This window comes from Elephas maximus, chromosome 12 (assembly GCF_024166365.1).
Source record: "Elephas maximus indicus isolate mEleMax1 chromosome 12, mEleMax1 primary haplotype, whole genome shotgun sequence".
NCBI classification, from domain to species: Eukaryota; Metazoa; Chordata; class Mammalia; order Proboscidea; family Elephantidae; genus Elephas; species Elephas maximus.
Window position 1 is genome coordinate 89,387,886 of NC_064830.1, and position 10,754 is coordinate 89,398,639.

At 51.0% G+C, this 10,754-nt stretch overlaps 2 protein-coding genes across 7 annotated transcripts; one reads left to right on the plus strand and one right to left on the minus strand.

Annotated features, from left to right (window-relative positions):
* Positions 1-305: 305 nt before the first annotated feature.
* Positions 306-4,015, minus strand: LOC126086775 (putative protein T-ENOL). Of its 6 annotated transcripts, none has more exons than XM_049903426.1 (6): positions 3,910-4,015; positions 2,973-3,057; positions 2,430-2,580; positions 2,138-2,171; positions 1,894-1,951; positions 306-953 (listed from the first exon to the last, which is right to left on the minus strand). In XM_049903426.1, the coding sequence occupies exons 2-6, from the start codon at positions 3,051-3,053 to the stop codon at positions 918-920; spliced, it is 360 nt and encodes a 119-aa protein (XP_049759383.1). In that variant the 5' UTR covers positions 3,054-3,057; positions 3,910-4,015; the 3' UTR covers positions 306-917. The 6 variants fall into 6 exon arrangements, with proteins under 6 accessions (XP_049759383.1, XP_049759380.1, XP_049759379.1 ...); XM_049903423.1 differs by lacking the exon at positions 3,910-4,015 and adding an exon at positions 3,490-3,757 and having other exon boundaries at positions 2,430-2,577; XM_049903422.1 differs by lacking the exon at positions 3,910-4,015 and adding an exon at positions 3,490-3,757.
* A 63-nt stretch (positions 4,016-4,078) lies between these two features.
* On the plus strand, positions 4,079-7,444 carry CDIPT (CDP-diacylglycerol--inositol 3-phosphatidyltransferase). Its single transcript, XM_049903421.1, has 6 exons — positions 4,079-4,492; positions 4,590-4,724; positions 5,451-5,604; positions 6,090-6,171; positions 6,535-6,616; positions 6,748-7,444. The coding sequence occupies exons 1-6, from the start codon at positions 4,450-4,452 to the stop codon at positions 6,891-6,893; spliced, it is 642 nt and encodes a 213-aa protein (XP_049759378.1). The 5' UTR covers positions 4,079-4,449; the 3' UTR covers positions 6,894-7,444.
* Positions 7,445-10,754: the final 3,310 nt, after the last annotated feature.

The following is a 10,754-nucleotide window of genomic DNA, read 5'->3' on the forward strand; positions in this document are numbered from 1 at the left end:
GGCTCCTGTAGCTGGAAAACAGCTGACTGCAGTTCCTCCCTCCCTATTTGGCACGAGGCAAAAGCTCTCAGTTTGTCTCCTGACCAGTTTACCTAAAATACAACCCCCATTTGAAAATTTAAGTGTACCATTTCTTTCCTTTTTTTTTCCCTTCATGGTTTTGGCATTTTAAGCATATTTACTGTTACATTTCTACCAAGTATTGCACAGATTTGTGGCATTTCATAAACAATGGGGTTGTTTTGTGCCCTCGTGGGTGTCCTTTTCTACTTCATCTACTTTTGAACATGGTAAGGACTTTATAGTCTGTTTCTCTAAAGAACTCTTCTTCGAATTAACTGAACTGAATCTGGTATGAGATGTTCCCATAAGCATAAGCCCCAGAGATCGAAGGCGCAGGGTTCTCAAAACTGATGTTGGTGGCAGTGGTGGCCCCTTGGAAGCAAGGGTGGACCCTTCCAGAAGCCACAGGCCTAGACCCTAAGGGGCTGGCGTTTGCTAGGAGACTGGGTTTGGAACCAGGAGCTCGCCTCTGCCAACAGGGTATTAGATAATTGCCTGAATTAGAACTATTCCGATAATCTGCCCATCCCCAGCAAAAAACGGCCTCTCTACCCCAGGTTATGCTGCCTTCCAGAGAAGCAACACTGGGTACTGCCCGAGTTGCGGAGAGGACAGGATCCCTCTTTATTAAAGTCTCTGATCCCTGGTGGTATCCTTGTTGGCTGAGTGCGAAGAGATACATGCTGGTTCTGGAACACTTTGGAGGCTTCAGAGTTGGTGCTGCTCACAACCAGGAGTCCCCCCAAAACTGAGGTGTTCAATGAGTTGTGAAAGAGGAGCTTTGGGGCATCTTCCAGGGGGACAAAATGGGGGAGAGAACGAGCGGCCAAGAGCAGCACCAAAGAGACTTGGGATCATCCACCAGATGTCAAGTTGCTAGGCAGAGGTCCCTAGAAAAGAATAAGAATCTTTTGTCTATTTAGATCCAAGGTTCATGTCTTTCTATCCTTCATCCTTTACCCAGTCAGCCAGCCTCTATCTACCCCCAATCCATCCACCTTCCTACCAATTCACTCATCTGTTTTTCTACCCACCATTCTTTTTCCACCCATCCATTCCTCATTCATCTATCCATTTACCCATTCGCTCACCATTCTCCATCTCCATTCACCATTTGCCTGCCATCCATCCACCCACCATTCTCCTGTTACCCATCCATTTACCATTCCCCATCCATCTCCATCCACACACCTAACTACCACTCCCCATCCATCTTTCTACTGAGCCATCCATCTATCCCTCAGCCATTCACCCACCTACTCATCTCTCTTTCATCTAATCGTCCACCCCCCATTTAAACTCCTTGAGAGCAGGGAGTCTGTTTTGTTCACTGCTGTACTCCAGCCCCTAAAGCAGTGCTGACACACAGTAAAAGTGTTTAATAGACATTCAATGAATTTATCCATCCACCCATTTACCTATGCCCCTATCCCTCCCTCCCCAATCTACACACACTCACTCTACTGAGTTTCACCTTTGTGCCTTTGCTCATAAATCCTCATTGCTTGGAATATCCCTACCAACCCTGTTTTCTTAGTAAATTCTTTCTTTAGGTGTCACCTCCTAGAGGAATTTTTCCATGATCTTTTTCCTTCCTGTCCCAACAAAGGCTCGGATAAGTGCTCTTCTGTTTCCATTTCTATTATAATATTGTAATTGGCCATTTCTTTGCCTGTTCCTACACTAAACTGTGAATTCCTCAAGGGCAGAGACTGTATCATTCATTTCTGTGTCTCAAGCTCCTAAAACAGGGACTGGCATAAAGCGGGAGCTGTAAATGTTTGGTGAATAACTGAATGGCCTTGTCATCCGTGGACATTATATATGTACCTTTTCACGAGGGGATGGCAAGAGGTGTGCCTTGGTACGGGTACGATTTCTGTCAGAGCTAGAGATGGCGGAAGAGAAGGGAGAGAGCTGAGAAGCTCTGAATTCAAGGGTCAGGGCAGAATAGGATTGCATGGCTTAAAATCCCCCTACCCTGCTGGGATGTTGTCAAACCCTTGCTCTCTCCCCTACAGGCTCCTCATCCTTCTCCCAGGACAAAGGGGATCTCCCCTGAAGCCTCACTCACCGGGTATCTGTGCCTCGGGTCTTGGTGATGAACACTGGAAATAGAGGCCCCAGTCAGAGAAATGACTATCGCCATGGCCAGAAGGCGATGTGGCTAGGGCAGAACGGGTTAGGGGATTGCTGGCCAGGCAGTGAGGAGCAAGGACTGGGTTAGTGGGTAGAGGGCACTATGTAAGTCCTAGGGCTGGCTGTAAGATGGGGGAGATGTCAGCCATGGTTGGGAGGGAGATCAGGGATTGGAATTAGGAGTGTGGAAGCGTCTTTGGACACAGTGGTCCTGGGGTGGGAATCACCGTGTTTAGATATCTGAGTCCCTTGGTCTTGTGTCTGCTTTTCCTTGGTGGGCACAGGGTTCATGTGGCAGCCAGCAATAAACAAGGCCTCATCAGTGAGTTCTGTGCTAATCCGGGTCAGAAATTCCTCCGAACGGGATAAGGAAGCCTTCTGGGAAAAAGAAGAAGTCAGAGGGGCTGGGCCTGAGAGCTCCTACCTGGGGTTTCTGGGTTTGGGAGCTAGCAGGCTGGGGGATATGGGTCTAAAGAGTCTCCTAGTGGAAGATTGGGCCTTCATATTTAACCTAGAAGGCCCTGGACCTTGGGGGCAGTCTTTGGGGACCTCAGGGTCAGTGATGGAGGCTATGGGTCTGGGCCTAGGGCTCAGGACTGGGGGGTCTCTGGGGTGGGGGTCTCAGGACTGGGGAGTCTCTGGGTCGAGGGTCTCTAAGGTGGGGTCTTAGGGCTGGAGGCTCATGGCTCAGAGCTGGGGGTGTGTGCCTCCACCTAGGAGGTCTCCACTTCATTACACTTCCACCTTTCGTCTTTCCCTTCAGTGCTCACCTGACCTCCACCCAAGGAGGATGCAGCTTGGGTCGGCCGGCTGCCCTTTTTCTCCTCATTCTTGGTAGGAGTGGATGCCATGCCCCTGGGAGCAGTTGAAGCCTGTTTTTACTGAGAAACTAGCCCAATTCCCCCACCCCCAAACTCATCCCACCGCTATTCCCCCGCCCAGATTTAAACAGGGCTTATAGATGAATCGCCCCGCTGTCTCAGTCCCCACTGTCCCAGATTCTTCCGGGGAAGTTGGGGGGCGTAACAATCCCCCTCCCCATTTCCCGGCAGGGCTCTCCTTCCTTCTTCCCTCCCAAGCCAAGGCAGCCGACTTGCCGCCCCGGACCTGGCAGATAGGTTGAAATCTTGAGCTACTCGGCACGAAGGGAGACGGGACCCCTGCGGCGGCTGTTTCAGGGCTTGTTGGCGGGTGGGGTGTCGGGGAGGAGACAGGGAGGCGGAGATGGGGAAGAAGGTTGGAAAGAGAGGGACCCAGGGCCGCACTGCTACCCGTTGCTATAAAAACCTTGGTGTCTGCGAAGATTCCGCAGGCCCGTTGTCAGGAGATGTATTAAAGGTTCTAGAACCAAAGGTGGGGGTCATTTTCCCAGCATGCCCCGTTCCCTCCTCTCCTCCACCACCCTCCAGGTCCCTCCTTGAGGGCAGCGACCCCAGCGCCAGACGCTTGAGAAGATGGAAAAGATTAGAGTGGAGCCTTGGACCTAACCCTCCTACCACTAGGGGCGCGCAAAGAAGTAACCCCGCCCTAGACCACTCTCTAGCCGTCATTTCGTAACCTGTAGGCTGCGAGAGCAAATGAGGTCAGCGTTAGGAGGCAGGGAAGGAAAGCTGTGGAGTGTACCAAATAACCTCGTCTCTTCGGGATGCCAAGATTCAAGAGGAAGGAATCTTTTCTCTTTCTCTTCGTCTCCGGGAAAACACTTACCCCGTATAAAGGAAAATATAGATATTTATCTAGGCCTCCTTGTCTTTTGCCCTCGCCTTTGCAGTTCCTTCTTCTGCCAGGCGGCGATGGTTCTTTTCTCCCCCTCCTCCTTCTGTACTTTGGTACGAGCCACCAAGGGGCGGAGGGAAGAAGAGGAAAAGGAAGCGGCCAGATCTTAAAGGGGCCGCAGCCATTTTTTAAGGCTGTTTTCTTTAATTTTGCAACTACGAGCGCAGAGCGGTGGGTTCCCGGAAGCTGAGCACAACTGGAGCAGCTAGAACCACGGCAGGAAGCGGGTCCGCCCGCGGGGCTGCCCATCGGACGGGCGGAGTGTGCGCGCCCCCTGCGCCCCGCGCACATCGGGGCCGGCCCATGATCGAGCCGGCTGAGCGGTTTCGCAGCTGGGGCTGGGCCGGGGAAGCGGGATACTGTACGCAGTTGGCGCGGCGGATGCGCCGAACCGGAGGGTGAGGTCGCGCGGTGGCGCTGGAACAGCTCTGCCCTCTGGAACGGGCCCGGGACGGCAAGGGAGCTGCCGCGATGCCAGGCGAAAATATCTTCCTGTTCGTGCCTAACCTCATTGGTAAGTGCTGCTCGCGGCGCTAGGGCGAACGGTAGGGCGACGAGCCTGGGGTGGTTCCATGAACCCCACTGTCTGTTTCCCCCTTCACCATTGCAAGGTTATGCCCGGATCGTCTTCGCCATCATTGCTTTCTACTTCATGCCCTGCTGCCCCCTCACGGCCTCATCCTTCTACCTGCTCAGCGGACTTCTGGACGCTTTCGATGGACACGCTGCTCGAGCCCTTAATCAAGGTGACAGACACCCCTCCCAGCCAGCGTTGGGGCCCAACAACTCCCTGTCCCCTGCCTCCTCAGGACCTCAGGGTGGGCCGGAACTCGGGAGTCTGAAGGGCTCTGTCATTCCCATCTCAATATAAGTCAGAACAGAGTGGCCCGGTTTCGTATCAGAAGAGATTTAAGCTAGTGCTTGAGAAGCACTTAATGATTGTGAGGGATGTCGGATACCAAGACTGGACGGCTGTGGCAGTGCTAAAAGTCTCTTTGAATGTGAATCCATCAAGTGTTTTCTGAGGGCCTACTGTGTGGCAGACACAAGCAATAGGGATTCTGGAAGGCATGTTTAGAGGAAGGGTGGAGAGGGAAACCATGGCTTCTGAAGATTGACTGATGTTTTACAATCTGTTCTCTGTACCCACCTCTAAGACTTCTGCTAAGACTTCAAGTCTGTCTTGACCTGGAGCCTTGGCTCTGGGATTGATGCATTGTAGAGATAGCTTTCCCACCCCCATTCCTACACTGTTGCTTCCACACACCCCTGCGTTCTCATTTCATACCATGGCACCCTTGCCCGTTGACCTCTCACCCCACTGATAGCAGCCTGCTATTCTCCCAGACAGTGAATAGTGAACATTTTCAATCTTGTAGATGCTACATCAGAGTGATATACCAACTATGACATCTATCTTGGGTCCACTGCCCCTAACAGCCCCTTCCCATCTAATAGCCCTGATTTTTCAGGGACCCGGTTTGGGGCCATGCTGGACATGCTGACGGACCGCTGCTCCACCATGTGTCTGCTAGTCAACCTGGCACTGCTGTACCCTCGAGCAACCCTTCTCTTTCAGCTCAGTATGAGCTTGGATGTGGCCAGCCACTGGCTGCACCTCCACAGGTCTGCTTCCATTCTGGGTTGCCTGGATAGACAGGTTAAAGAAGACACTACGGTGGGAAGGCGTGAGACTAGATGGGAGGGTGTCTGGGATGGCTTCAGACTTCTTGAGAGGTCTCCATTTTTTAGCCTCTGCTTTGTTGAAGGACCCAGGCCAAGTCCTGTTCCTCTCTGAATAAGCTTGAGTCCTGTTTACAGTTGAATTAGGCAATTCCTAAGACCCTCCTGGCTGCATAGTCCAGGATTTCAAATGGGTAATAACTCATGGGAAGGGTATGGGAACCTTCAAATGTGGCATTTGAATCCTGACTCTGCCCCTAACTAGGTAATCATGTGTCTTTGGACAAGATATACTGGTTCTCATCTGTGCCCCAGTTCATCTGTACAATAGAGGCATTCCCAGTATCTACTTCATGGGATCAATGTGAGGGATAGATGGATGTTAGTGGTAATGTAAACTCATGGATTCGTCCTACTTTCTCCCCAAGTTCTGTGGTCCGAGGCAGTGAAAGTCACAAAATGATCGACCTGTCTGGAAACCCGGTGCTTCGAATCTACTATACCTCCAGAGTGAGCATCTCCACCCCTCCCCTTATTCACTTAGCTGATGCCAGATCCTCTGCTGAGCCCTGGTCCGAGGCCTGGTCCCAGGTTAGGAGAGGCAGCGAGCATAATGGGACAACCAGCCCAGTCTCCCAGGGAAGGAGCAGCCTGTGAGCTGAGGCATGAAGAAAGAGTACGATTTGTGGGAAGGGACTATGAATTGTTCCAGGCAGCAAATGGAAATGAGGCCCTTGTGACACCCCTTTTTCCCCATATGTCCCTTCCTACTACCTACCTGCCTAAAGGTCTGGGCTCCCTATCCCTGAGTGAGGCGGGAAGGGTACATGGCCCTGCCCTCTGGCTTAAGCAGCCTTTTTGCTGTTTGTGCAGCCTGCTCTCTTCGTCCTATGTGCTGGAAATGAGCTCTTCTACTGCCTCCTCTATCTGTTCAATTTCTCCGAGGGACCACTAGGTAGGAGCTAAGGGGCTGGGCAGGAGGGTGGGAGGGGGCTTCTGGCCTGCCAAGGGAAGTGAAGGCCTCAGACTCCTAGGCCCATCCCCACATCTCATTTTCTTTGTCTCTCCCCTGCTTCCTTCCTGCAGTTGGCTCCGTGGGTCTTTTCCGAATGGGCCTCTGGATCACCGCCCCCATTGCTTTGCTGAAGTCTGTCATCAGTATCATCCACCTGATCACAGCTGCCCGCAACATGGCTGCCCTGGACGCGGCAGACCGTGCCAAAAAAAAGTGACTCTGGATCTTCCAGTCCCCCAGCGCCCACTTGCCCTGGGAGTCTCACTGTGCCACACGGCTCCCTTTCCCCTCCTAGGAGGTCCCAGTCTCATGTCTTCCTAATGTGTTATCCAACCCACTGGGACGAGGGTCAGCCTCTCTTTGGTGATGTTGTCTTCTCCAAACTCCTGAGGGCTGGTCCCACCCCTGTAAGCCCCAAGGACCTGGGCTTCAATTGAGGAAGGATACTCAGGGGACCCCACCCATACAGGTGATGATGCCCCTGGGGCCCCAGGAGGCCTATCTGAGGACTGGGCATTGTCACGCCCTGCTGACTCAGCCCTGGGGTCTGGCTTGGCCTGATATTTTAGGGACACTTGAGTGAGGGAGATGATGTAGGGGCCGAGGTTCACAAAAGGCAGGAGATTCAGGCTTCCACCCCTGACCAGAGGCAGCCTGGGGACGCCACACCCAGGAGGGAAGGGGCCTTTTAGGTCCTTCTCTATTGCAGTTTCCTCTCTCCCATCTACCCTGGACCTGGAAGCCTTGATAATAAAGGCGGGAGCTTCACTATCTGGACTTTGTTTCCTTGCCGATACTCTTGGACCAAGGCCTGGGTCCAGGGGATCCTTAGGGAAAAAGGGAAGATGGAGCTGGGCCCCTAGTTTGCTGAATGGCTCTTTCCTGCCATTCCACGGTGCCCTCAAAGGCTCTCTCTGCCACCCAAGCACATGCCATGTCCTCTCTACCCACCTGCTTTATTTTCTTTATAACATTGCCTCCATTTATTTGTATAGTTGATATTTTCTACCACACTAGAATGTAAGCTCCATGAGGGCACAGACTTTCTGTTCCCTCTCTACGCCTCGAATGAAGACTAACCGTAACCTGGCATATCGTAGCTGGTTAGTAAATATTTGTGAATAGATCAGCTGGTTTCTCAAAGTGTACTCTAGGGATGGGCCCAGAAGTCTGCAATTTTAAACAATTTTGAGGAGCCCTGGTGGCACAGTAGTCAAGAACTCAGCTGCTAACCAAAAAGTAGGCAGTTTGAATCCACCAGCCACTCCTTGGAAACCCTGTGGGGCTGTTCTGCTCTATCCTATAGGGTTGCTATGAGTTGGAATCAACTTGACGGTAACAGGTTTTGTTTTCTTTTTTTTGGCCATATACCAGGCATCATTCTGGGCATCGGTCCCTAGCAGCTACTCCTACTATTTATCTGAGCTTTCTCTGCTGCCTGGCACCTGCTTTCTTTTGAAAGCTATACTGGGCCTCCCATCTGTCAGACCCTGTACTGGGGGTCTTTTGCAGATGTTACTCATTTAATCTTCATAAAGCTCAGCCAAGAGGCAGTCAGTGTCCAGAAGAGTTGAAACTTAGCCGATGTGTATTGAGCCTCAACTCTTGTACTGGGCACGGGGACTCAGTGTGGAGCTCTGCAGCCAGCTTCCCAGCCCCCTTGGAGGTCACAGGAGTGATAACAGATGGCTTAGGGAGTAGAAACCTCACTTAGGTTCTGGAGAAGGGGGTGGGTAGCCTAAATTGCATAGGGATTGAGGAGGGAAGGGCTAGCAGAGGAGAGAATTCCCAGCTGAGGGAACAGCATACAACCTCAGGGAGGCCAGAGATCACCCTCGGAAACCAGAAATGGAAGTAGATAGATTCTGCTGGGGGTGAGGTGGGGTGGTGATGAGAGATAAGGCAGAAGAAGCCAGCAGGGCAGCCTGAGGAGCCTGGTAGGGCACGGGCCACATGGAGCTACTAAAGGGATTTTTGTTTTAAATAGGTAAAATATTCACATAAAACTTCAAACACTGCAGAAGGATGACAAAACAGTCTCTTCCCACCTCAAGCTCTCCGCTGTCCCCCGAGGCAACCACTACTAATTTCTTGTGTGTTTGTCTAAATAAATCCCTTACATCTAAACAGATTTCCATATTTTAAAATTCTTCTATAGATTCGCCGCTCTGCTGCTAACAAGCTATCGCTGTTCTAAGTGCTTTTTTGTGTTCTTTTATCTCAGAACTGTGTTATATACTATACATTATAGTAATCTGTTATTGTGCTCACTTTACAGACAGGAAATTGAGGTCCCTGACAGGATTTCAACCTGGCTAGTTTGGCTCCAGAGCCTGCACACTTAACACTGAGCATACTCAGCACTGCCATATCAATATAATAAGCATAATATTCATAATGGCTGCATAGTATTCCATTAATGACTTCATAAAGTCCTGCTACTCTGAACAATGCTTCAGCAAATCATCTCTGACCTCTTTTGGGGGGGCAGTTAGGATGGACATTGAAGGGCTATAAGCAGGGCAGTAGCAAGGAAAGATTTGTGCTTGAAAAAGATGTTGCACAAAGCGGACCTGTCTCTCCAACTTCGAGTGTGCCCTCGTCTGGCTTCCTGCTCCCAGTCAAGGTGGGAGACCAAATAAGGGGCACCTTGCTCACTGAGAGGGCGGTGGGAAAGATGTCCTCCCAGCTCCTGCTCTGGAGCTCTTTTTCCTTCCCTTAGTCCTTTGTGAGTCAGCTCTCTTCTCCAGCCAGATGGACCCCCTGAGCACTTGCTGAGGCCCAAGAGCTAGGAGTCCTCTGCCCTGCCAGCTCCCACAGCCCCGACTGGCTCCTTAGTGCTTACAGTGACATCAGAAGTCTCTAACTTATCCAACTATATGTGAGCTTTTTAGGAGTGAGGAGGAGAGTGTGAGCACCTTCCACTCGAGTAGAATGTGTCCCTGGGGCTCCTCAGGCACTGAGGACCCCGGGAAGGACTTTCTAGTCCCTCTCCCACGCGTGTGGTCTGGAGGTTGGTCTACTATCTTCTGTCCCATGTCCAGTAGCTGGCCTGAGCTCAAGAGGAACCTGCAGAGCACAGACCCTGTGTTTATAGCCCAGAACCTGTGACCTGTGATCCCTTGGGGGTTTCAGGTAGGGAGTGGGGAATAGGGGAAGTCTGCGCTGAACTGGGTCCTGGAGGCACTATTTTTGATTTCGGAACACAGTGGAGTCACATTGTATGTGCAGTGTAACTTTTTGGAATTCAACTATACACTTATGGACAGAAGGAATAACTACCATGCAGAAATTCCATTTGCTCATTCCACTCAATAAGCGCGCACCTCAGAGAGGGCATGAGATGGGTACCAAAACTGCTGTTCTCTCAGGTAGTCTTAGGTCTCATAGTGTGATTAAAGGTAACACTAGCTGCTGTAACAAACCCCAAAATGTATACTGGCTCTATCCTGGTAGAAGTTGATTTCTAACTCATGTAAAGGCCCGTCAGGTGCCCCTGACTAGGAAGCATCTCCTACAAGCTGTGATTCAGGGACTCAGGTTCCTCCCATCTTAGGTTTCCACTATTGTTAGCACATGGCTTCCAAGATTGCCCTGCCTGTTCGCATCATGCCCTCAGATGGGTATGGAGAACTGCACGAGGCTTGGGAAGGCATGGAATTCACACGTGTTACTTCCACTCATGTTTCATTGCTTACAACTCAGTCACAGGAACACATCAAAGTGCAAGGAGGTTGTGAAATATAGATCCGTGTGTGGGCCTAAGAAGAGGAAATAGGTTTGATAAGCAGCGTCTGACCATGCTGAATGTGATTTTGCTCTTTAAAGACATAGATTCTTTTAAAACGAGTCCTTAAATCAATTATTTTACCTGGTACTCAACCAAACAAAAGCTCAGTGCTGGAGAAAAACAGGCTGTGCTGAATTTAATCAGAGATCACACAGCACTGTATTTTATGGACAATTTAAGAGACTTTCAAGGGTAGTTTGGTAACAAGTGTTCCTCCCAGTGGGGACCAACTTGGAATCTGGCTCTGATGTAAACCGAGCTCCACTAGGTCTGTTTGCCTGTCACTGG